This window comes from Labeo rohita, unplaced genomic scaffold, assembly GCF_022985175.1.
Source record: "Labeo rohita strain BAU-BD-2019 unplaced genomic scaffold, IGBB_LRoh.1.0 scaffold_61, whole genome shotgun sequence".
Taxonomy (NCBI): domain Eukaryota; kingdom Metazoa; phylum Chordata; class Actinopteri; order Cypriniformes; family Cyprinidae; genus Labeo; species Labeo rohita.
The window spans coordinates 558281-585485 of NW_026129535.1; the positions used below are offsets into that span (position 1 = coordinate 558281).

The following is a 27205-nucleotide window of genomic DNA, read 5'->3' on the forward strand; positions in this document are numbered from 1 at the left end:
TCACCAAACTTGTTCCTGGAGGGCCGGTGTCCTGCAGAGTTTACCTCCAACTTTCCTCAGTACACCTGCCTGGAAGTTTCAAGTATACCTAATAAGACCTTGATTAGCTGGTTCAGGTGTGTTTGATTAGGGCTGGAGCTAAACTTTGCAGGGACACCTGCCCTCCAGGACCGGATCTGGTGACCCCTGATCTAAAGTGTGATTCATTATGCTTTTTTTTGTTTACAATTAGCGCATGCTGATGACGTCTTATTCTTCTATAGCAGTGGTTCTCAACCTTTTTTGGGCCAGCGCCCCCTACCCATTATCCAGCTCCCCTTCAAACAAATCATAGTCTAATTGTCCTCACTGGATATTAAAGTTGATTATTATTATTTTGTGTTTATAATGAGGACTGTTATTGTATTTACAGTAATTCAAATGTATGGGGTCATTATGATTTTTAGGAAATTACTTTATTTCAAGGATGCATTGAACTGATCAAAAAAGACAGTGAAGTACTTTTTACAGTAAATTATTTTAACATAAGTGTAATAACATTCATTTACAGAGTTTTTAAACATGTTGGTGGTTTTCACTGCTACAGCTTCAGTGTTGTTGAGATGCAGATATATCTTGTTGCCCCAAATTTAAAAAGACTAAATAAAAATGACATAGTGGACATTGTTATTTTGGTGAATAATACCACATTTAGACATGCAAATGGAAGAAATGTAAACCCTACTTTACGATATTTCAAAGATTTTGTGAGAATATTTCAAAGTTTACTTTAAAAAAACTAAGTACAACCCTAATTCTAGAAAAGTTGGGACATTTTGTAAAATGATAAAATCTGTGGTTTGTTCATTCTATTTAACTTTTATTTAATTGACAAAAGTACAAAGAAAAGATTTCCAAAGTTTTCACTGACCAACTTAAATGTATTTTGTACATATAAACATATTTATTTATAAATCCCACTCCAAAAAAGTTGGGACAGAGGCAAAATAAAAGTGAAAAGGTTATAGAATAACCAAATAAACTGCTTTGAAACACAGCAAGCAGGTGAATTGGTAATAGGTGAGGGTATCATGTTTGGCTATAAATGGAGCTTCTCAGTCTTCGCAAGCAAAGCTGGATCATGGCTCAAAATTTGTTTATATTAACAACATAAAACTCAGTTGGCCAGTGAAAACATTGGATTTTTCTTTGTACGTAAGTCAGTTAAATAAAGGCTAAAGAGAACAAATGACATATTCTTAATTTTATGGCATTTCACAAAACGCCCCCAACTTTTAACTGGGGTTGTAGAAAGATGGGAAACATATGCTTCTCATTTTCAAAATAGTTACTATTTTAGTGCTGTCCTGATTTATATATTTGTTATAGTCAATTAAATTTCAAATCTTGCTTTTTTTGTCAGTGTGTTGTGCCAGCTATAATAATAAGAAATGTTTCTTAAGCAACAATCAGCATAATTTCTGAAAGATCATGTGACACTGAAAGCTGTAGTAATGTACTGTAGCTTAGCATGAGAAGAAAACACATTTTAAAATATATTCAAATAGAAAGCGTTTTTTTTTTTTTCAAATGGTAGATTTACTGTTTTTACTGTAGGCTGTTTTAAACAAACAAATGCAACCTTTTTTATGAACCCATTAACAAATCATTCTGATCTTTTTTAATGGTAGTGTATATTATAGGCTATATTTTATTTATAATATATAGGCTCGTTTTGAAAGCATGTATCTTAATCCCCAAAACAGCTCATACATAATTTTATTTATTTATTTGTAATGTCATTGAATGGCACATGACATTCATCACATTTTTGATTTATCATTTTAAGTATCATTATTATTAGAAGCAAAAAAGGAGCAAAAAAGCCACGTGGATATAAATCAGGCTATATTTGTGAGCTTTGAATAAACTCTTTAGAAGTTTGGTATTCAAACTAACCGCAGCCAATCAGCAAACAAAAAGTATTAATATTAATTTTCCTTAACAAGAAAAAACATCTCTTGCTTCATGTCTAAATGCTTGCTATTGTTTTGACGCAGCAGCTGCGCTACAGAAAGTCGCTAAACGCTAAAGTACTGAAGTCGTTGCTAAGGAAGTGATACACCGTCAAGTCTAGGAGCGGGAATATTGGTGTAAACTAGCAGCGAACACCAGTACTACACTGGCCGCGAACAGCGCGACACGTTGTGTTAAAGCACATAAATCCCGTTATAATAAGTCGTTCAGTAACAACTGAGCGCGAGTGAACGGATCTTTGGTGTAAACTCGTCTTGACCAAACGCCCCCCAGGAACAGCTCAACGCCCCCCTTTCAAAAATATTGCTTCCAGCGCCCCCCGATGCTGTCCGAGAGGGTACCGCCCCCGTTGAGAAACACTATTCTACAGTAACGTACGTGTGTCGTCAATAGGTGTCATCATCGTACAGTTTACATGCGTTTAGCACAGTGTGATCAGCAATGATCTTATAGGATTGGTAAAATCGTGCAGTGTGTAGAAGGCTTTTGACAGTTGTGCACATGCTTTTTGTGTGCACTCAGAAAACTCTTTTTAGACACATGCAAAGAATACATTTACATTTACTTTTAGGCCCATCTATTAGTTTTAGTTTTCTTTATATATATATATATATCAGTGTTTCCCCTGCCATTATATTAGGGAGGCAACCTGTCAAAATAAAAGTACAGTTTAACATGTAACAGAAATGTATTAGTCTTGTATTATTTTTGTACAGTATAACGTAGGTGTTTAAATATTCCTATTTCTGGCAAATTTAACTAAACAATTAAATGCAGAAATTATAGTAATAACAGAAATAACCGAAAATCAAAGTTTGTTTGGCAACAAATAAAAAGGTTGAATTTTCATTTTATTAAAAATAAATAAATATTTAATGCCTGTATTTGATTATCAGAAAAATTAGAACACACAAGAATTTCTGGAAAAAAAAAAGAGGAGAGAAAAAGATTGTAGGGCCCTGTTGTTCAAAATGTTGAAACTGAGATTTTTCGACTTATTTTTTCACTAAAAAAAAAGGTTTTTTGTTATTACACAGAGAGTAATGTACCGAAAAAAAGTACCGTACCGTACCGTTGGTAAGGCGGTGATTTGAGCGCGTCGAAACATTAAATAATTTTGAAAAATTTTGTTTCTTCCATCATAACAATTTAGGATATTTAGAAATGCCATACATTTACCGTACCACATCATTACATGAAGAAATTCAAAATTGATACATGTTTTGGCACATGTTTTTTGGAACTGTCCATTTACAAAGACGTTTTGGAAAGATGTTTTAAGTTTCATTAGGAGTAAAATTTGTAATGAATGTAGCTTGTTTTGGAAGGATGTAGTACTGGGTTTTATTATGATCAGTCTAAAAGAAAACAGTTTTATGTAGTGAATTTGATTTTGCTTCTGGCTAAATTCCACATTCACCGATGCAAATATTCAAACTCCAGATCTTTATATTTTGTTTTCATGAAATAATTTGAGCAATACCTTTCATTGATCCGGCTGTCTAAGATACAAAAAAGGCTCTAAAAACACTATCTGTTTGTAACTCTTTTCCTATTTTTAATGACATATAAGTTTCAATTTTGCTTTTTTTAATTTGTAATGTGTTAAACACACCTTTTCTCTTCTTTGTTTTATTTTATTATATTTTGTTGTTATTTATTTTTGTTGATGGTTGTTTGTTCAGCATTCAATGAAAAAAAAATAGTTTTGTTGTGTTCTGACGACATTTCCTGTGTAACCCGGAAACGCTTCAAACTCCACAGAAGCCTCCAGCTAGCTAATGCTGATTTAGCCTGATCGCTTTATTTTGTTAATCAAATAAAGGAATAAAATCTTAGTTTATATTTGAATCTGATTAGAGTCAGAACGTAAAGATACTCATTCTAAAGGTAAAATATACATCGCCGGAATTCTCGATTTTAATGTATGACCTAAATATGTTTTGGTGGTGTCACGGTTGACACAATAATTGTCGCTGTTAGAGCTGATAAAGCCATTTAATAACAATAATAAACATCTACTACGTAATATAAGTACGCAATATATTGTAGTATAATGTTGCTCTAGTTTTAACGTTGTATCGCCCGCACATGTATTAATATTGATTGTTATTGTGTAGGTGTGTGCTCATGCTCTTCTGTGTCTGCTTCCAGTATTCATGATTCATCTGCTTTCTGAGTGTTGAACAGCTGATTAGGAAATCATGGAGAAAGGTAAGATAAATAGAACATGAGCGATTGTTACTTTAACAGCGGGGCAGCAGTTTTTTTTTATTTCAAAAATATTTTTGGTAGCAATTTTCGTACAAAAGTGAAATTTTCTTTGACCTATGCTATAGATGAAAGGGCAGGGTATTTGTAATAATTGATATCATCCCTCTTAGTGTGTTTAGAGTTATGTTGTGTTTTGACCGACGACATTATGTGTTGTAGATGTAAAGGCAGGCATCCCCTCTGCTGTGGGTGCAGAAGCACCAGTCGTACCTATGGTTTCACAGAGCCGATCAGAGGACGAGGAGTCCACTGCTGTGAAAAGAACAGCTGCTCAGGCCTTCACTGGAGCTGGAATGATTCCCAAGCGCAGAAGCTCCTCCAGGTAAAGAGTAGTCATCTGGTTCACTGTGGTACTTTACATATGTCTAAAAGGTGTCAAATCATTGCATTTTAGATCAATAAAGAGAAAGAAGTTTGATGATGAACTGGTTGAGAGTAGCCTTGCGAAATCTACTAGTCGGGTCAAAGGTCAGCCAGTCATTGAGCCAATCAGATGCCCTGGGAGTGACCTTGCATCCAGTGACAAGAAGAAGGTAATGAATGTTATTTCACAAACGTCTGGAATGTTTGACTGTGGTGATTTGTCCCATTTTCTGGTCAAGAATCACTGTATAACAGACCACTGAAAATTTCTGTTTGTGTGTGAGAGAGAGTTGAAAGTACCACTACCAGTCAAAAGTTTAAAATGGTGAACTTTTTTTTTTTGTAATTTATTCATGTTCATTTTTTAGCCATTAGTAAAGGCTTCAGTGTTAAATGATCCTTCAAAAGTCATTCATATTGTCATTCATATTGCTTTTAAACACTGTCAATTAAACGTTTGGAGTAAATAAGATTTATAAAAAAAAGTAATTATTTCTTTATTCTACAAGGATGCACTTTTGATGCTCAAAAAATTACAGGAAAGACATTTATAATGTCACAAAAGATTTTGGTTTCAAATAATCAAATCAACACTGTTCTTTTAACTTTTTCATCATCAAAGAGTCCTGAAAAATATCATCATGGCTTCCACAGAAATGTTAAGTAGCAAAAGCTGTTTTTAACTCTAAACTGAGCAACAAATCAGCATATTAGAATGAATTCTGAAGATTTATATGAAAATTTAGCTTAGTCGTCAAAGGAATAAATGTCATTTTAAAATATAATCAAATTAAAAACAGTTATTTTGTAATAATGTTATTTCACAATATTACTCTTTTTACTGTATTTTTCATCAAATAAATACAGCCTTGGTGAGCATTAGAAGCATCTTTTAAAAACATAAAAATCAAATTTCTGCGTAGATGAAATTGTGTCTCTTTGAGCCTTGTATTAGTATATATTTTTTTGATATATATATATTCTATGTTAATTTATTTTTGATTTATATTTATATCTTTATTCCTTTTTTTTAGTTTAGTAGGTGCTATACAATCATGACAGGTTTTTGTACAGTGACAGTATGTTTTTCTGAGTTTATAAGGGATCATTTAGTGTCGGTTGCTTTGTAGTTATGTATTGTTGCTTGAAAGTAAACATGCATAGTGCTAGTAGATTCATTTTTTTTAAGTGTCACATTACACATTTTTTACCATTCATTTGATCTACTACTCCATATTTTCTTTGTAGGGTTTAAAGTCTGGTAGCTCTCTTACGCCTCCTCTTACCATGGTAATCACCCCTTCGTCAATGACCAAACGAATGAAGAAAAACAAGCAACCGTTACAAATCACCAAAGACCTGGGCCGCTGGAAACCCACTGATGACCTGCTGCTCATCAATGCCGTCTTACAGGTTTGCTATCAGATTTTACTACTTTTGAAAGCTGTAAAGGTTGGAAATGCACTTCAGTTCAATTCACCTTGGCACATGTACTTGTATGTTCAGACAACAGATCTCACGTCAGTTCATCTGGGGGTGAAATTCAGCTGTCGCTTCACACTGCGGGAGATTCAGGAGCGCTGGTATGCTCTGCTGTATGACCCTGTCATATCAAAGTGAGTTTTTACCAAATCATCCTTCATATATAGTTATAGTCCCTGTTTTAATCTGTTAGAAAAGTGAAATGGAGAAAATAAAGTCATCACCCTAATGTCATTCTAAAGACTAATGAATTTGTTGCTTCTACAGAACACAAAAGGACAAAATTTCTGATGTATGCCATGTTAATTTCATAATAGTATCATAACATTTCTTGCCCCACATACCACGTTCTCTAAACGATTTGTTCATTCAGTTCTTCACGGTAGATCACCAGGGAAAATGTTTCAACTGATATTTGGCTTTTTAAAAAAAATTATTGTATCCACCAATACTTTTTCCTGTCAGTTACTGTTAGAAGTAAGATTAGTATTTGATGGTACTCAGAATCCCCTAGGCTTTCCAGTGTTTTCTGTTTACCTGTTAATTAGTTACATCTCTTTAACCCCTTAGCATTCATGTAAAATTTAACTAAACACGCAGTGTACCACAGGCAGTACAGTGGAATGCTAACAGGTTAACCGTTCTGTCTTATTATAAAAAGGCAACCCCCTTAACCATTTTCAGTGTCCACACAGTCTGCAAATATGTAATCATGTAATTTAAACAAGTCTTAGAATATCTAATAAATTTTTTATTCTTTAAACTGTAAACTATTTAATAGTGTACTTTAATAGTAATAGTTAACTCCTAAACTCTTAAACTCTAAACTCTATAATAGTATAACAGATAAGAAGTCCACTTCCAAAACAAAGATTGACATATAATGTACTCACCCCCTTGTCATCCAAGGTGTTCATTTGTTTTTTCTTCAGTTATAAAGAAATTATGTTTTTTGAGGAAAACATTTCTGCATTTTTCTCACTGGTTTGGTGCCCTGATTTTGAACTTCAAAAAGGCAGTTTAAATGCGGCTTCAAACTATCCCAAATGCAGTTGTAAATGATCCAAGCCGAGGAAGAAGGGTCTTATCTAGCGAAGCAATCTGTTATTTTTATTTAAAAAATTTAATTACTTTTTAATCTCAAACGCTTGTCTTGCCTTTCTCTCCCTGAACTCTGTGTATTCTGACTTAAGACAGTTAGGGTATGTTGAAAAACTCCAATCGTATTTTCTCCCTCAACTTCAAAAATAATTTCAAAATCATCCTACATCACTGCAAAAGTACCGACCCAGTCTTTGCAAAGTGAACATACAAAGAAGATCAAACACCCTTAAAAAAGGTTAAAACAGTGATATAGGGTGATTTCAAAGTTGAGGGAGAACATGAGATCGGAGTTTTTCGACATACCCTAACTGTCAAAAACAACCGGAACAAAAACAGTCCAGGCAGAGTAAGACAAGACGAGTGTTTGGCATTAAAAAGTATATAAATTGTATTATTTTTATTAAAATAACCAATCGTTATGCTAGATAAGACCCTTCTTTCTTGGCTGGGGTCGTTTACAACCACATTTGGGATCGTTTGAAGCCGCATTTAAACTGCATTTTGGAAGTTCAAAATCAGGGCATCATATCAGTCCATTATACAGAGAAAAATGCTGAAATATATTCCTCAAAAAACATAATTTCTTGTCGGCGCCAATAGACTCGCGGTTAGTGCGCAGACATATAGTGCAGAGTTCGAATCCCGGCTCGGGGTCCTTTGCCAATCCCACTCCCCCTCTCTTCACCCAGTGCTTTCCAGTCTGCTCTATGCTGTCCTCTCCAAATAAAGGCATAAAAAACCCATAAATAAATCTTTAAAAAAAAAAAAAAAAAAAAAAACATAATTTCTTTATGACTGAAGAAAGAAAGACATGAACATCTTGGATGACAAGGGGGTTAGTACATTATATGGGAATCTTTGTTTTGGAAGTGGACTTCTCCTTTATCATAGGATCTGAATATACAATTTCTAAGGGTTTTTTGTCTGTTCGTCAGGTTGGCGTGGCAGGCCATGAGACAGCTGCATCCAGAGGCTATCGCTGCTATTCAGAGTAAAGCTCTCTTCAGTCAGGCAGAGGAAGCCCAGCTCGCCAAGATCACCTCAGTGAGACATTCATTTGTAAATTAAACCAGCATTTTAATGACATATTATAATGAATGCTTTATGGATTGTGATGTTGTTTTAGATGTAATCTTTTTCTATCCCTATTATTTATTGTAATTTATCTTTATTCAATTGATCCTTATTTTATGTTTGTGAGTAGAGCAGTCAGCCTAAGCTGGAGGTTTTTCAAGATTTGCTGAACAAGCACCCAAATGTGTTTTATCCGTCACGTACTGCTAAGAATCTGATGGTCCACTGGCAGCTGCTCAAGCAGTACTATCTGCTGGAGGATCAGAGTGGTGAGATGCTGTCATGTCACTACATGCAGGAACACCTGACTGTATCGATTGCTGTCATTTACACAACTTATCTGATGTGTTTCTAGTTCAACCTATGCCTAAAGGAGAGCAAGTGCTGAACTTCTCTGATGCAGAGCAGGTGGTTGATGATGCCAAACTCAAGTAAGTAAACCATTTTTTTATCTCACTCAACACTACACCAACATGTGTTATGAGCCAATTGTCAAATAATACTTCACAATAACACTTAGTCCTGCAGTGTGACATATTAACTTTTTAATACGTTTTTTTATACAAAAAAGCAGAGTAAATTATAATCTCACATTATATATTCATAAAAACAACCGTGAAAACAACAACCAAAAAATATCTCACACACAACACTCACCCTTCTTGACAATGACAGTTTATTTATATAGCACAATTGATTAAAATTTCCGTTGACCAATGTGCTTACCAACAAGTCATAAAAAACAGAAAAACACAGAAAACAAATATTTATATATTTAAAAAAAATTATACAATTATATTATCTTATACGTATTATACATTATATAAAAATCATACAAATATGCCATCAGCCATATGCTTGAAAGAATAAAAAAGTCTTCAGCCCGGACTTAAAAATACTAATAGAAGAAGCTTGTCTAATGGATAGTGGCACGGCGTTCCAAAGCCTGGGGGCAGCAACACAAAAAGCACGATCTCCCCTACATGTAAGCTTTGAATTGGGAGTAAATAGGGTTGTCAAAAGGTACCGGGTTTGGTACTTTTGGTACTGAAATTATAAAAACGTCTATTTTCCGCTCACACCTGAGCGCTGTTGAGCCGATTTTTAAATGTCGCCTATTGGTTTTAAAAATTTCAGTACCGATACCTTTTGACAACTCTAGGAGTAAACAATAGATCCTGGTTGGAAGACCAAAGGTATCTAGTGGGTTGATACTCAGTTAGTAACTCACAGAGATAGGTGGGGGCCAAACCATTTAAAGATTTGTAAACCAGAAGCACTAAAATAGACAGGCAGCCAGTGTAGTGAACATAAAATAGGAGTAATATGCTCCCTCTTTTTAACCTTTTTAACCTCTTTTAAAGTAGTCCAGCCTAGATGGCATAAAAGAGTGAATTATTTTTTCAAAATCTTTAAAAGAGAGAAAAAGCTTTGCTTTAGAAAGCAAACACAGCTGGAAAAAAGCAGGCTTTGACAACTGAATTTATTTGACGGTCAAACTTTAAGCCATCATCAAAAATAAAACCCAGATTTTTTTACCCATGGTTTCAAACACAAAGACATTTCAGTATCAACTTCACTTGAAATACAATCTACACCTATTTACATGAAATAAGCAGACCTGTTGCTACGACAGCAACTCCAGAATCGCCAAAAATAAAAACCGAGAGTAATCTGAGTAAACTGAGTAATCTGCGCATATAAAAATGGCCCCCAGGACTGATATCCTTTCTGAAAACATTTAAGTGACACTGAAATATGTTCTTCCAAAACCCTGATACCTCAAGGCAAAACCAAAATCTGTCACATTAAAAAAGAAACTGAAATGTGAATTCTGTTATTTTAGTTTAGCTTTCGTATAATGTATTCTGTGTATCACTTTAAACAACAAATTAACTTTTGAAAGTGAATTCAAGTGTAATATTTTGTCATGCTGCAGCACACTGTTCGAAATGCTACTCGGTATGTGTTTAAAAATACTTAATCCCTGCAGCACTCTGTATTCTGGTTCATAATGTGTTGCCTTATTGGCCCCTTGCTGCATTTTGTGGTAATTATGAATAATTATGTATGACTCTGATGGTTCTGATCATTTATGATGTTCCTCAGGGACAGCAGAGATGAAGTCTTAGAGCATGGTGAGTTATTTTATACAGCCTTGTGTTGTTTTAAACATGCTTAAATATAGTTATTTCACTTCTCTTTCCTGTGTCTGTCTATGAAATGTTATTATGCATTTCTTGTAGAGCTGATGATTGCAGATAGACACCAGAAGCGAGAGATCAGACAGCTGGAGCAGGAACTTCCTCGCTGGCAGGTGTTAGTGGACAGTATTACAGGTCAGATTTATTGTCTTTTTGTATAATTATCAGAAGAGTGTGACTGCTGAGTGTGATTGTGTGATATGATATTTCAGGCATGAATTCACCAGACTTTGATAATCAGACGCTGGCAGCTTTACGTGGACGAATGGTCAGATATCTGATGAGATCTAGAGAGGTTAGTGAGCGTTTAATGTCATGCATGCATAGGAATGTTATTACATTATGTGATCACTTTGGTATCTGTGAAATAAACATATTATGTACTTAAAGGCTGTTTGAATTACTTTGTGTATATAAATGACAACCTCTCAGCCACTGTGGCGAGAAATCAAATTTGAGTCTGGCAGTATGTTGGTGGAGTCACACATTGAATGTACTCAAACCACAAATATTCTGCTTGGTAAATATTATATTAAGCATTACCAACAGATGTTTAAATAAGTTGTAGTCCTATATTTTTTTAATCTGTTGGGGAAAAGAACAAACCATATATATATATATATATATATGGTGGCCCCAAAACATATTTTTTAACACTAAATTGTACAAAAGTCGCTGTATTACAGAAAAAAATATTGGCTTAATTTTACAGTATGTTATGCCTTTACAGTGTACTTACACAAGAGATTACTGAGTAATATATGGTATGTGGATCCAATATAGGTTTAGGTTCTGGTTTAGTAATCTAGTTATTACCCATGAATTGTCATTACCATAGTTAGGTACAGTGTATATGCAGATTAGATAAAGTAGTAAAATTGTAGTAAAAAGTGCTACCAAAATATCTTCTGCTTCTACTGTACAAGATTTTTTTCAGAACTAAACTGTGAACTATCTGTTGTTTCAATAACCAGCAAACTTCTTTTTGTGAAATGCTTCACCTGAAATATGTTTGTGGTTATTTAAAAAATAAAAAATAAAAGAAAGTTACTTGCTTTATGTAGTTAACTAATTCAATATGAGGCACATGTTTTTAAAGGAATAGGTCACCCAAATGATTGATTAAAAAAAAAAACTCATTTGAAATGTTTCAGATCACACTAGGACGTGCTACCAAAGACAAGCAGATAGATGTAGATCTGTCTTTAGAGGGACCTGCATGGAAGATCTCCAGGAAGCAAGGTCAGATGGGAACAGCATTATTTATGATGCGCACTGCATTGTGTGAAAAGCCCTGCTCCTTGATGCTAAGTTTAGCTTTGCACCACTAACACCATAGAGAAGGCATTATATGATATACTGAGTGACATAGTGACTTATCTTCAGCTTCCATTAAACAGTGCACTTTCAAGTGTTCAAGTGCTGCTTGTTATCAATTATAGCATCCCATTTTAGTTTGCTGCCATTGCGTCAGAGATTTCTATTTACAATGTTTTTTTGTTTTTGTTTTTTTGCGGCATTGAGCCTTGTAACCGGCAAGACGTGTCCGGTGACATGTCACATGTTAAGCATTATAATTAGAAATGTTTTCAAATGAGTCCATTCAAGCATGGCTATTCTTCATGGCATGGCAGTACTTCCTGTTTACAATTTTGAAGTCTACTTATTGGAATAATAAAGGTAGACATTATTATAAGTGTTTAAGCATTCATTTACAGAAAGTTTGTGACCTTCTGGCAAAATCAAATGATGCAAGCATATTAAGTACAAGCTAACTAGTTGTTACTAGGCCACTAGTAAGAAAGAAGCACGACTGATGCAACACTGCCCAGCTCTATATATTTTTTATTTTAAACATTTGGTGATTTGAATTATCACCACGATTTTTAAGCAGCATTGTGTAAACAGGATGCTATTTTAAATGAATTAAAATAATGTTTGTTTTCTAACCTCAGGGATCATTAAACTGAAAAATAATGGCGATTTCTTCATCGCTAATGAAGGCCGAAGACCTATTTACATCGATGGACGACCAGTTTTATCTGGAAACAAATGGAAACTCAACAACAACTCTGTGATGGAGGTATGGACATGCATTTGAGTCACAAAATCACTGTTTGCAAATTACAGATGTCAAAATATAATAATTTACCTCATATACACTGTCTGTTTTGTATATGGTATATAAATAAATGACTTCTGTTAAAGGGGTCATCAGATGCCCATTTTACACAAGTTGATTCTTTAGGGTCTTTTTGGAAAGGCTTTGATTAAAAATTCTTAATTGTTGTGTAAAACAACACCCTTTTTGCCTTGTCAAAAGCTCTGCAAAAATCATCCCATTCTGAGGGATTGTTCCTTTAAATGCAGATGAGCTCTGCTCGCCCCGCCTCTCTCCTTCTCTCTTTGGAGTGGCAAGCCTGTTTACTTTAGCTGCATTTAGCGACGCCACACCGACCACACCATTGATTTGAAAAAGAGGATATTATTTTTACAGATTAATTAAAAACCACTGCATGGATTTTTATCATTGTAAGGTAGATGTGTACATACACTGCCAATACACATGAATAAAACATGTAAAAGTGATCTTTGCATCCGATGACCCCTTAAAAAAAAAAAAAAAAAAAGATTATTTTTTTTAAAGAACATTTATTGTATGACACATTTTGCCTGAGAATGTAATACCCCTCATTGACATTTCGTAACTAGGTATTTAAAGAAGTCCACTTCCAGAACAACAATTTACAGATAGTGTACTCACCCCCTTGTCATCCAAGATGTTCATGTCTTTCTTTCTTCAGTCGTAAATAAATTGTATTTTTTGAGGAAAACATTTCAGGATTTTTCTCCATATAGTGGGCTGATATGGTGCCCCGAGTTTGAACTTCCAAAATGCAGTTTAAATGCGGCTTCAAACGAACCCAGATGTGGTTGTAAACGATCCCAGCCGAGGAAGAAATGTCTTATCTAGCGAAACGATCACTCATCTTGTCTTGGTCTCCCTGAACTCTGTGTATTCTGGCTCAAGAAAGTTAGGGTATGTTGAAAAACTCTGATCGTGTTTTCTCCCTCAACTCCAAAAATCATTTCAAAATCATCCTACAAGTTCTGACCCAGTCTTTGCAAAGTGGCCATGCAAAGAAAATCAAATACCCTTAACAAAAAAGATAAAACAGCGATATAGGACAATTTTGAAGTTGAGGGAGAACGTGAGTTGGGAGTTTTTCGACATACCCTAACTGTCATGAAGCGGAAAAAAAGGTCGGGAAGAGCAAGACAAGATGAGCGTTTGATATCAAAAAGTATATAAATTGTTTTATTTTTATGAAAATAACCAATCGTTTTGCTAGATAAGATCCTTCTTCCTCGGGTGGGATCATTTATAACCGCATTTGTGATAGTTTGAAGCCGCATTTAAACTGCATTTTGGAAGTTCGGGGCACCATATCAGTCCATTATATGGAGAAAAATCCTGAAATGTTTTCCTCAAAAAACATAATTTCTTTATGACTGAAGAAAGGAAGACATGAACATCTTGGATGTCAAGGGGGTGAGTATATTATCTGTAAATCTTTGTTCTTGAAGTGGACTTTTCCTTTAATGCAAATGATCACACCGTTTAAAATGTTCAGTGCATGACGTACTGCTACGATAAAACTGACCAATCAACTAACATGATCTTTATGCAAGTATTTATAACTAAGGTTTGGTGATATAGCTAAAAATATTGACAATATTTAATATATTGATATTTTTACTTTTGCTCTTTAAAAATTTAGCGATGGAGTATGGATTCAACTTCATCTGTTTTAGATAAAAATGAATGCACTTTTAGCACCTTAAAACCATATTCAAAAGTGTTTTTTTTTTTTTGTATAAATGTGACTACAGGCATGTTTTTTAATGAGCCACCTCTTCAATGCTAACTGAAGTGCTTTTTCTGTAGGTTCTGACTTTTTTTTTTAATTTTAATTATTATTTTAATTATTTTTTTTTAATTTAAATTTAGTTTAGTTTCATTAAAATAACACTGCTGTAGGGTATTGTTCCATTTTTATAATTCTAGTAGTGACTTCAACGTGATATTGACATCACTTCTGAAAAGTGACCACACTCATACTTTGAAACTAACATACTTAAGTTAATTGTTTTATGGACTAGTGTGTCATATTGTTTTAACAATATCAATAAAATTTACTATGTGTTATTTCAAATATCAAAATGTTGTACCTTACCCTTTAACCAGTAATATTATTGCACATAACATGCTCAACAGTTAATAAAAAACTGGTCAAAGCGTGTCTGTTTGTTTTGTCCAGATTGCAGGTCTTCGCTTTGTGTTCCTGATCAATCAGGAATTGATTTCCCTCATTAAAGCTGAAGCTGCCAAGATGAACCAGCCATGATGCTGAACTCACCTGTTCACAAGCTGTCCAACACCATTTAGTGTGACAGTGATGCAGCAAGACAGGAACTGTACTGTCCTATCTTTATCTCTGAGTAGAGTCATATGCAGAAGATCTTTTAGCACAAGATTACAGAGGCTCTCATGCCTGGATCTGGAGCTCAGATTGGAGGAAAATCATTTGAAGATGAATTGGACATTTTATATGCCTGTTATTTAAGGCACATTTGGACAGAAAGAACCAACTGTTTGAGAACATTGTGTGTGTGTGTGGATTTTTTTTTATTTGTATAAGAGACACTGTTGCTGTTTTGTTGACTTGTACATTTTGTTTGTTTATACTTAAAACTCTAGTAACCTTGTATTGTCTAATCAAAGACGGTATGCTAATATTCTGCCATGACAGAAATTGTGTAAATATATTCATAAAAATTGAGTAAAACAAAGGAGTTTTAATTATGTATCTGTGTATAGTAATGAATTGTGTGGTTCTTTATGCAGACTTCACATGCATCACTGGACCTTGACATGAGCTAATGTTGCAACAACAAATAACGAAAAATACATTTCAGATAAAGGTTCATATCTAATTATAATTCACAATTAGTAAATACACTACAGGTCAAATTTTGGAATAAACAGGATTTTTTTATATATATAATTTTAAAAGTCTGTTATGCTCACCAAGGCTGTTTATTTAATCAAAAATAAAAAAAAAAAAACAGTAATATTGTGAAATATTATTACAATGTAAAATAGTTTTCTATTTTAGAAAGTAATTAATTATAACTAATGACCAAATCAGCTTTGCTTTTTTTATTCTCTCACTGCACACAAACTCGACAAACAAACAATAGTATTACAAGGCCTAACCATTGTGAGTGAACTAATAGAGGGAATTATAGTGTTTGAACATTCTGCTATGGTGCTTAATGTGTCATACTAAAATGAGCTACATTATCATTTGCTGATGGAAAGTAGCAACGTTTGCATAGCTGCAAATTATTCTGTTAGTTTTAGGTCAAATGATTTACAAAACCAGAAGAAAGTCCAACAAAGGAGTCCCACCTGACATCAGCAGTTGAAGCTGACTGACCACTTTGACACCATCAATAATCAGGTATGACTTGATTCATTCAACCTTTTTTTAACACTAGGAGAAAGGTTACTGTGCATATATTATAAATATAATCTGAAAAGCTGGTGTTTTTGGATGGTCTATCCACAGACTGGCTTGCTCAAATCTCAATTCCTTTGCCTTACTGGAAATACAGTATTTCCCAGGTAAAAGCCAGGTTCTTTTCCAGTCATCAACCAAGGACCTCCAGTAGAACTTTCTTCTTGAAGAAATTTTCCTTTTAAATTGAAAGATTTAGTGCACATGCATATTGTTACATTTCTTATCTAATAGATCAATGCCTTCCAAGAGCAAAGCAGACTGTGTACTAACTGTACTCTTGGGATTAAATATAGAGTGACTTTTAACAAGGTGAATTAATTAATCTAGGTCAAATTGCTTTAACCACTTTATTAAACTATGTTGTGTCATGGATTGCTCATAAAAGAGAATATTTCAGGAGTCATCAAATAAGCAAAGGATACAATTAATATTATTTTAAAACCATCTGGGGAAAATTGTTTCTTTCTGATGGTAATATCCCTGCTATTCCATAAAAATGTTCTATGGGGTCAACATAGCAAAGATTCCAAGTGAGGAGACACTGCTAATGAAATTGAACAAAGTTGCTTAGAGGGTAAGGTTACATTTCAAATTGAAGGAAAAGCTACCAATTTTATCAAAAATATGGTTGGAGATAAAACACCAAAGGACTTTGGGTTAGCTAGACACCTTTTAAGCAAATTAATTTAACCAATATTTATTGTGTCAGAAAAACTAAAACTACAACAACAGAACCTTAATTTAATATATTATTGGAGATAAATAAAATGTAAGAAAATATTATTAGTTTCTTTGGCAACTTTGTTTTCGACAAATAAAGATAGAGATGGCTACACAAAATGAGAATGACCCTCGGCCTTGGACAACAAAACTCGTCCATGTAATGATGAATGAACGTGGTGCTTGTGATGATGATGCGGCAGGCTGCGTCCACGTCACACTCGTGCGTCTCTCATAGTTTCCAAGCGGCTAGAGAAGGATCTGTAGAACGACATCGCAAGCTCATGGCGTGTTCTGCTTCTGAGAGAACTGCAGTTTAATTTACAGTAAGACAGCCGCTCTTATAGCAATTCATAAATCGGGAAGTCGGCAGTGGTTGCAATTCAAAGCAACGCAGCTTGTGTGTGTGTGTGTGTGTTTGTCTTTTAAGTGGTGTAGCGATGGGCTGAATCGAAATACATTGGGTTGAGTTTGTTTTTGTTTGTGACACCTTACAATTTATTGTCTGATGTATACAAACGATTCGACACAGGGGTTTAATATGTCATTATCATACGAGTAATGATGCATTTGTGTTTATTACATGATTTAACCAAGTCCTATTTTTTGTGCTTACAAAGTGTAAAATATATGCTTGACGTCTTCCCTCTTTGGTTGCAAGGTACTGCACAGGTAACTTCAAACTTAAGCTCTTTATATCAAATGCATGTTATCTTCCTGTTAAGTAAGTAAAGGATATGCAACTCTCAAAGGTTCTAGAACCTCCTCTTTTTTCTTTTTTTTTCTTTTTTTTCATTTAAACCATGCCAAACAACCTTTGTCAGCACTGAAATTGAATGCATTTCCACCCACTAAATGTCAAGTAAGGCTGTGTCAGACGCACAGTTCTAGAAAGATTTACTGTAACAGAATAGCATTGTAAGATTTCAGTAAACCATTGGTTGGACGTTTTATTAGTAAGACATTTCTTGCGGAAAAATAAAGTATTCGACTGCATCCTATTTTTGCACCTCAGTAACAGTAATGTGGCAAACTTTCAATGAACGGTTAAATACAATATTGCAATTTAAGTTTCATCCAGTGATTTTAATCCACGGTAGAATAGCTTTATAATTTTGATGGCTATAAGTCAGTAAGTTCAAATAAAGTCAATGAGATTTGTTCTTGGCCCTTTTAATGAAAAGATTGAGAAACAAAGATTATGCAGTGTTGGTTCTAATACGAGCAAGGTTAATGTTTTCTGTACACAATGACTGCATGATCCAAAACAAGTGTCTAATCTGTTGTGATGCAATTATGTCAGTCCAAATATTTTTGCAAGATTGGCTCATTTCAAACCTCCTAACTTTCTTTGGTTACATGACTGCTTGGTGGCTAGTTTGTAACAAGGCTCTAGTTTTTTTTTTTTTTTTTTCTTTTTTCCAAGAGATTTTCTCTGTGCTGTAGTCTTTCTGTTTAACCTTGCTGTCCCTTTCTTATCATGTGCAAATATATGTTAATGACAGGTCATAAACAATTTTAAAACCAGTAGCTCATGCAGTGCATGTGTTGCAGATATAAAGTTAAACAGACTGCAATCTTCAGTGAGGTCTGGGCTGATATGTAATGTTGGAGTCAGTAAATAGATATTTAACTATGGGGTGTAAATCATTTTGAAGTCCAGCGAGATGTACACATGTACTTTTTTTGGTCATAACCCAACAGGCTTACATGTGGTTGCAGTGATAAGACAAAGTTTTGATGAGTCATAATGGTGGTTAGTCTGAAAAGATCCATGCAGTGTAGTTTTAAATTCACCAGATGTAATTTTAGACACTTTTGAGCAATTTTCATATTTTTTTGATGTTTTTCACTTACTGATAAAACGGGAATATTTGTAGCGCTGAATGAAGAGCAAAGGATGCACATTAGAAATGCACTAGGAAGCAAGCTATAAAACAAAGATGGTTGCAGCTGCAGAGATCTTAAGCTACTAAAGTTTGTCCTGTCCTGTGTACCTTGTACCTTATGTTTTGTGTTTTACTGCCCTGCATCTCGTATTTTTAAATGCAGCAACTTGTTCTGAGTCAATGGCCCCTTAAGCTACAAGACTTTTATTTTGACATGTTAAATGTTTTGTCCCACTGTTTACAGAACTGACTGTGATTGCACAAAATTCACAAAGACGAATATCTAGAACAGTGCTTACTCAAATGGAATTTATAGGATACATCCAGTTTAGGTCTTGCAGTTCCTGCTTGTAGTCAGGGTAGATGCCATATTGAATTTTACACAGATGAAAACAAGGTTGTGAGGGATAGACTTACGGACAAAGGCAAACTTTGTATAAAGTTCCTAGATCACATTTTTTCAAAACTATTTTAAGTAGTTTTTGTCTACTGAAAGTGTCCTTAGAAAAAAATGTGTCAAGTCAGTGTAAAAATTTGGCATGTTGCTAAACAACAATACAACCCATTGAACATACTATACTTTTATCAAAAATAGTGGAGATATCCTCAGATGCCATGTTTGTTACAGCAGCATCTTGTAGAAATTTTGTGCAAAAAAAAAAAAAAAAAAAAAAAAAAATAGCTGCTGACTGAATGAACTGCATGTTTACTGGAGTACTGGAGTTTTCACCAAATACATACTACATGAAAACGTGATTTCCGTTGTTTTGTGAAAATGAACTATAATAGTCCAGCTGCATTCTTGAATTGATTCTTTAACATACGTTATTACTCCACCACCTACATGCAGTGTTGGGAAGTAACTAGTTACATGTAACGGAATTACATAATTTAATTACAAAATAAATGTATATGTAATTAGTTACAGTTACTGAAAAAAATGTGTAATTAAATTACAGTTACTTTTGAAAATGTTAATGATTACAAAGGGGGTTACATCTGAATGTTTTCATACACACACACACAGAGATTTAATTGACTTCTTAAATAAATTGCATTGACTGCTCTAAAATGAGATACCAATGTTTCAGGAGTTTAGGACACAGAATAGGACACATGCTTATTCTATAACTGTTTTATTTTCTATTTGGGTTTATGTACATACTTTATTTTTTAAGATAAATTGTTTTTTTCCCCCAATGTCAGTCATGACATTCCAAGGTATGTTGTCCCCAATAACAGTTGGTAAAAACTAATAACATAGACACATCCGGGTAACTTAAGTTGGTGCTGTATGCTTGCTAGGAACAGTTTTTGTTGGTGGAAGCTTTACGTTTGGTTAGATAATAAAATTTTAATACTCAATTCATTATTATGTGTACAGTTTCTTAATTCTGTCACCCTGGTATCATGGACTCGCTCTCTCCTTTCATACAAACACGACTGCTGCCATTTTGTTTTGTACACTGTAATGGATTATAAAATAACTAATAAACTAGTACTATAAATACTAGTACTTAATTATTTATGTGGTGAAATGTTGTGTAATAAAAGTGGTACGATTGCACTGTATCCCTTAAGTATCTGTCTAGTTTAAACTTGCCACTTGCTAGCAATTTGATTTCTTCATGGAAGCTTTGCGTTCAGATATTTCAACTCGTATCAGTGTTCCATGTCTAATTATTTACTTTGTGGCAAGCAGCTGTGTAATAAGTGGGATAATGTACATCCAGCCAGTTGTTATCGCAAAATAAAGATGTATATAATCCCTTACTTATTATAATCTTAATTCAAGTGATAAATGATTTTGAAAGTCTGACAGTATCAGTGTTGAGTGCTACTGTAAGGTTAACTCTGCCTGATTTAAATGTTTCAAAATGATTAACAGTTGAAAATATTAGAAATTTTAATTTTATTAGAAAGTAATCAAAAAGAAATCAAATGTAAGAAGTTACATTACTTTAATAAAGTAATTGAAAAGTGACACTATTAATTACATAGAGTAACTTATAATCTGTAACCTTACTACATTTCCAAAGTAACCTTCCCAACACCGGCAGTGACTTGAATACGCCTCATTTATCAATCTAACGTAGAAACGAGCGCAGATCTGTGCGTACAAATCAATTTACGACAGAGTTCACGTGTGATTCATGAAACACTTGTATGCCCCCAATCCCATTGTACGAATGATCGTAAAATTTTATATTAAACTATAAAGTAAAAGACAAATTAGGCTAGAGTGAATACAGAATACAAACGTCGAGCTAAAATGAATAAATGAGTAAGGCGAAACTAAACGTTATTGGGCTCACAAGCCTCTCTCATCGACATCCAAATGTTTCCATTTTTTGCCATGTAACATTTGGTTGTTATTATTATTACTATTACTATTATTTTTTTTTTTTAGAATTTTCGTAGTTTTTGTGGGTTTTATTTCACCTAGTCACACTTGTGGTGTTCCCAGGCAAAAATGACCGGACTCCAAACAACTGCTTATAAATCTCTTGTTATGCTATATTATCACTAAAGATTGGATTTATTCTTTTTGTCAACTTGTTTTCTTTCATTTAGGACTGGATTTGTGTTTTTATTTGCATCTGATTAATCGTAGGCCTCATTTTTCTGAGAGAAGGCACCTTGTTTTTTTGAGTGAAAAAATCATTTATGAATAATTTTCACAATATGAGATAAAAAATTATGACAATTTGCAGTGTTTATCACACTAGTGTGCTTTAATGTTTAATCAGGAAGTTTGCTTTTAAATGCTTTTATTTTGTACAAAATTGCAAAAAGTCACACTTGTGTGTTCCCGGTCAAAATGACCGGACCCCAAACAATTGCTTGTAAATCTGTCATTATGCTATATTATCACCAAATATTGGATTCAGTCTTTTTTGTTAACTTATTTTCTTTCATTTAGGACTGGTTTTGTGTTTCTATTTGCATCTGATTAATCATAGGCCTCATTCTTCTGAGAGTAGGTACCTTGTTTTTTCAGTGAAAAAAATCATTTTTTATGATTAATTTTCACAATATGAGATAAAAAATTATGAAAATTTGCACTGATATTTGCAATATCACGAAACAACAAGCTGAAGCTCTCTCTGTGCTAAAGCATTTATTTGTAAACTTTCGTCTACTCTGTGAGAACATCAAAGCCTCAAAAACTAGGCTAAGGACAAGGCAGTTTGAATATGTGTGTGTGTGTGTGTGAGAGAGAGGTTTATCATAGAGAGAGTTATCATAAAACCATATTGCATGCAGTTCAAGGTAGGATGAAATAGGTATAACACACTCAATAGTTTGTGTATGTAAGATAGCGTGAGTATACATGCATCCATACACGCACAGGTCCAAGGCCTTTATGTTTGCAAGCACAAAATGCTCCTGAACACTAGTTGTTTGTCTTACTTTCATTTTTCCCCATTCACTTTCAATGGTCAGCCATTTTTGACAAGTGTAACTTTGTGCAATTTGTACAGTTTTGCCTACTTTCGGATAAATGAGGCCTACGATTAATCAGATGCAAATAGAAACACAAAATCAGTCCTAAATGAAAGAAAACAAGTTGACAAAAAGATTGAAACCAATATTTAGTGATAATATAGCATAATAAGAGATTTATAAGCAATTGTTTGTGGGAACACCACAAGTGTGACTTGTTGCAATTTTACATTTTTAAATTTTAAATAAATGCATTTAAAAGCAAACTTCCTGATTAAACATTAAAGAACTATTTGCGCATAACGCCCTAAAATAATTTAAAAGCTTAATTTGTCAGCCAGGAAAATAATCTAAATGAGCAAAATGTGGTCATTATACAATTCTCTGAAATTCTCTATGCTGCATGCGAATTCAGGCTAACTCAAAAACTTGTGTACACAAGCTCAGACCTAACGTAAGATTTGATCGTAGTCACAGCGCACATCCATACTGATAAATTCCAAGAATTTGCATAAAAACGCCCAATTTTCTGTCGTTCGTTTCATAAATGAGGCCCATTGAGTGTACCTGATAATCATGGTTGGTTTAATTATTTAAAAATGAATTATGATAAAACTTCTTAAAAATGTCAGGGTGTCCAAGTATCATAATAATATCATAATAATAATAATAAAAAAGCATCATTAAAAGATTTCCTTTTTTGTTGTTGTTGTAGAAAATGTTGTGTTGTTGACTCATCTACATGAAAACATGACAAAGTAAAAGCTTATCCTATTCATTTTATAACTAAATGTGCATTTGACTGATTCAATCTAGTCATCAAAACCACTTTCAGATGATGTCATTGTACTGTGACAGCTTGTTCTTCTTTCTCTCTTTTCTCAGAAAGTGCAATGCAGCACCTAAAGCATTGCCAAGGTCTTGCTCAGGTCTTCCTTATCAGGAGTCAAAGGTAATTCTGCCATTTCATATAAACCTTCGTTCCTTATCAATTGAGCATTTCCAAATAAGACATAATTGGAAGTTTATCTTTTACTTAGTCTGTTTCCACAGCCTGGCACCTTGATTTAATGATTTGCTTGTTGTAAATGATTGAAATGACAAGGCCAGATTCTGTGAAATACTCTTTAGGAAACTAAAATATGTAATAATGTTTTGTTATAATCAAATTGTTGCTTAAACGTCTTTTAATTCTCAGTTCCAGACTTTCAAAAAGCAGTATCCCATCATTGTCTGTGTGGGATGGTCATCTCTCTTCTCGCTGGAGGAGCACTGGTAGCCATGGAAGGCAGAAATACTTTAATGACAGGCTGCCGAAGTTTAGATTTGCTCTGGCCGGGCTGCTGGCAGGTACTGGAGCTGTTTTAGCCTATAAGCTCCAGCAAGGCAAGGTGAGAGACCTGAATTGTTCCCTAATTCCTAAATTATGCTAAATCTCTTAAGATATATCAGGAGGAAGGATTTCAAAGAAAGATATCTTCAACAGTTGACTGATATATATAAGTCTTCTAAAATGAACAACAACAGCTAATGAGACCTGTTACAATCCTTTCCATTCAGGGTTGGTTAATTTGTTGAAAATGCACAAAATAGGTCACAAAAAGGATCACTTTGAGCACGTTTGGATGGCCAAAGGCTTGTCACATTTCCTCAGGAATAACAACAAATTAAAAAGTAACAAAGATGTATGTGTACATTGTCATTACTCATACTTGTTGAGAATGAGGGTTAAGATTAATCATGTTTTGCTAATATATATGACAGTTTTGTGCAAAAAAAGTTTAATTACATTTAAGAACATATTAAAATAAAAAAATTTTGATGATCTCTTTAAATTTTGTGTGTAAATAAGTATGTCAAAACAGACTGCAAGATCGAATGTCAGTCAATACTAAAGTCTTATAATACCATACAGTTTGACGTAAAAGACTCACAGTCTGTCTTGGTGTAAGGTCTCACTGGGGTTATATCATACATTCTGACAAGCAACAATTGTAAAGGACATAAAAATGGCAGTGAGCCCTGTGGTTTAGTTGTCAATGAGTAATCGTTTTTTTTTTTTTTATTGTGTTTATTTTGTTCAGGTTCAGTGGGCAGCTACCTCAGCCAAGTTACCAGTAACACAAACTTCAACTCTTCCTGTTTACACCCTAGAAGAAGTCACAAAACATTGTTCCCTTGACAATGGTGTGTGGGTCACTTATAAAGGAGATGTCTACGATATCACTGAATTTGTGGCCATGCATCCTGGTGGCGACAAAATACTTCTGGCTGCAGGTGGAGCTCTGGAACCTTACTGGGCATTATATGCTGTTCATCAACAAGACCATGTTCTAGAAATCCTTTCAGAGTACAAAATTGGTGTTCTTAATCCAGAGAGTTACAAGAAGCAAGAGAGTGCCAACCCTTTAGACCCTTACTCTGCTGAGCCAACACGTCACCCTGCTCTACAGATCAACAGTCTGAAACCTTTCAATGCCGAACCACCTGCATCTTTACTTTCTGATAATTACATCACCCCTTCAGTCGTGTTTTTTAAACGTAATCATCTTCCAGTTCCCAGGTTGGATCCTGAAACGTACAGGTTGGAGATCGAGGGTCTCCCTGGTGGAGTAGTATCACTTAGTCTAAGTGAGCTAAAGTCTCGTTTTCCGAAACACACCATTACAGCTACACTTCAGTGTGCTGGGAACCGTCGTTCTGAGATGAACAAAGTCAAGCAAGTCAAAGGACTCAATTGGGGCATTGCCGCAATAGGCAACGCTACATGGTCAGGTGCACGTCTGCGGGATGTACTGTTGTACTATGGTTTTGGACCAGAGACGGCAGCAAAAGCTAAACATGTCCAGTTTGAAGGGTTAGACCGGGATGTGACAGGTACAGCATATGGTGCGTCTATTCCACTGAACAAGGCTGTAAGTGAAGAAGGTGATGTTCTTCTTGCATATGAGATGAACGGGGAGGATGTCCCACCAGACCATGGTTACCCTGTTCGTGTACTTGTACCTGGAGTTGTTGGAGCCCGCAGTGTCAAATGGTTGGGGAAAATTGTTGTAAGTAATGAAGAGAGTAAGAGCCACTGGCAGCAGAATGATTACAAAGGCTTTTCTCCAGGTACTGACTGGGACACTGTGGACTTCAAATCAGCACCAGCCATCCAGGAACTCCCCATACAGTCAGCCATCACTCATCCAGCAGAGGGAACCTCAGTAGACCTCAGTGATAAGGAAGTGACTGTGAAAGGCTACGCATGGAGTGGGGGAGGAAGAGAGGTTGTCAGAGTGGATGTTTCGATAGATGGTGGGAAAACGTGGCATGTAGCCAGACTTTGCACCAGTGATAAGGGACAGCACCCTGCTCCTCCTCCTCCACCTGGAAGAGCCTGGTCTTGGAAGCTATGGGAGATAGACATACCTATTCCTCATAAGGCTCAGGAGCTGGAGATTGTATGCAAAGCAGTGGACAGTAGTTACAACACACAGCCAGACACTGTCGCTCCTATCTGGAACTTACGAGGAGTGCTTAGTAATGCGTGGCATCGAGTAAAGGTAAAAGTGAGTGAGTGAGGGTTTGAAAGACCAAAAATGAACTTAGGAATACATGACAGTAAAAATGCACAGAATTGTTGTAATTTTCTTGGGTGCAAGTTGGGTTGTAACTTTGCAACTGTTTTGAGCTTGTGGGTTCTTGAAAGTATTTGAAATGATTTTGATTTTACCAACAAAACTAGGTCATTACATTTTAACAAGCATAAATAAATAACTTGAATGATTCCTGATGCTTAACACACATACATGGTCAAAGCTGACTGTACTAAACAAGATATTTGTTTGTCCATTATTCCATTATTCCTGTCAGTAAGTCTTATATGACATGTAAACCATTTGGTTTAATATCATGTTTTGCTGTTCTTTTTTTTTTTTATTTAAATGTTTTTACATCACTAACGGGATTGGTAGGGTGAGAAATCATATTAAAATCTTTGTGAACTCTATAACAATGCTTGTTCAGCTTCAGCTGTGACGCAAAAATAAAAGTAGCCCATGTATGTGCTAAAATTATGTTGCAAATATGGCTGTACATGAGGAAATGTCGTCAGTCACACAGTCAAGACGATCTTAATCCTAGATTTGCAAACATTTTAGTATTATATTAAGTAATTATACTTTATACCATCACACGCTTTTTTGTAAGAGTTAATGTAAGTATGAAAGTATGGACTTCTTAAAATATGTGTGAAATTCTGAATAAAATTGACTTAGGTAAATAAAGCTGTTTAAAATTTAGAATGACAAAAAAAAATAAAGTGGTTGGGGACCGTTGTGTAGTGTGCCAAAAATAGAAACGAATGCAGAGCCATACTTAAAATGGATATACCGGACTCAAATTCAGAGTATTGCAGTGCCACATCATGACCAGTGTAATAATCTGTAATTATTTAGCGTTCAGTAATAGGTGTGGACATTGGTGTAATATAAATGCAATCCTTAATGCAATTTGCACTGTGAATGTGGATCACTACTCTGAAGTAAATACTCATCTTGTTTATCTTATTCTTTTGTGACACTAAGCAAATTTCAAAATGTAGTATACTTTATATTAAATGTTTAACTGCAGTATGTCACTGGGTGAAAAGAGAAAATAAGACCCTCATAAATAAAATAAAAATATATTCACTAGACCAACACTGGTTTCTGTGTTTTATGGGGACATTCCATTAGGCATAATGGTTTTTATACTGTACTAACTGTATTTTCCATTCCCTTATCCAAACCCTACCCCTATGTTTTAAAAAAAAAACATCACTTATTATAATTTAAAAACTCTTTTACTCATTGGAGTCAAAAAATGCCTGTAGTTTGTGTGTATATATACATACAGTTTGTGTGTATATATTATACAGTGGTGTGTAAAGTACCTGAAAGCCATACTTAAAGGGGTCATCAGATGCTAAGTTCACTTTTTCATGTTGTTTGAACATTAATGTATGTTGGCAGTGTATGTACAAATCTACCCAATAATGATAAAAAGTCCATGCAGTGGT

At 34.6% G+C, this 27205-nt stretch overlaps 2 protein-coding genes across 4 annotated transcripts; both read left to right on the plus strand.

Moving 5' to 3' along the window:
- The first annotated feature begins 3757 nt into the window (after positions 1–3757).
- mcrs1 (microspherule protein 1) lies at positions 3758–15386 on the plus strand. 2 transcript variants are annotated; one of them, XM_051103999.1, is made up of 15 exons: positions 3758–3906; positions 4171–4230; positions 4450–4612; positions 4685–4823; positions 5902–6066; positions 6160–6269; positions 8175–8283; positions 8444–8582; positions 8669–8744; positions 10423–10451; positions 10560–10652; positions 10730–10812; positions 11672–11759; positions 12473–12600; positions 14840–15386. In XM_051103999.1, exons 2-15 carry the CDS (start codon positions 4221–4223, stop codon positions 14924–14926), a joined length of 1419 nt encoding a protein of 472 aa, XP_050959956.1. In that variant the 5' UTR covers positions 3758–3906; positions 4171–4220; the 3' UTR covers positions 14927–15386. The 2 variants fall into 2 exon arrangements, with proteins under 2 accessions (XP_050959956.1, XP_050959957.1); XM_051104000.1 differs by having other exon boundaries at positions 3764–3906; positions 4137–4230.
- A 1624-nt stretch (positions 15387–17010) lies between these two features.
- On the plus strand, positions 17011–26842 carry suox (sulfite oxidase). 2 transcript variants are annotated; one of them, XM_051103969.1, is made up of 4 exons: positions 17011–17151; positions 23047–23113; positions 23360–23552; positions 24246–26842. In XM_051103969.1, exons 2-4 carry the CDS (start codon positions 23055–23057, stop codon positions 25725–25727), a joined length of 1734 nt encoding a protein of 577 aa, XP_050959926.1. In that variant the 5' UTR covers positions 17011–17151; positions 23047–23054; the 3' UTR covers positions 25728–26842. The 2 variants fall into 2 exon arrangements, with proteins under 2 accessions (XP_050959926.1, XP_050959927.1); XM_051103970.1 differs by lacking the exon at positions 17011–17151 and adding an exon at positions 17171–17497.
- Positions 26843–27205: the final 363 nt, after the last annotated feature.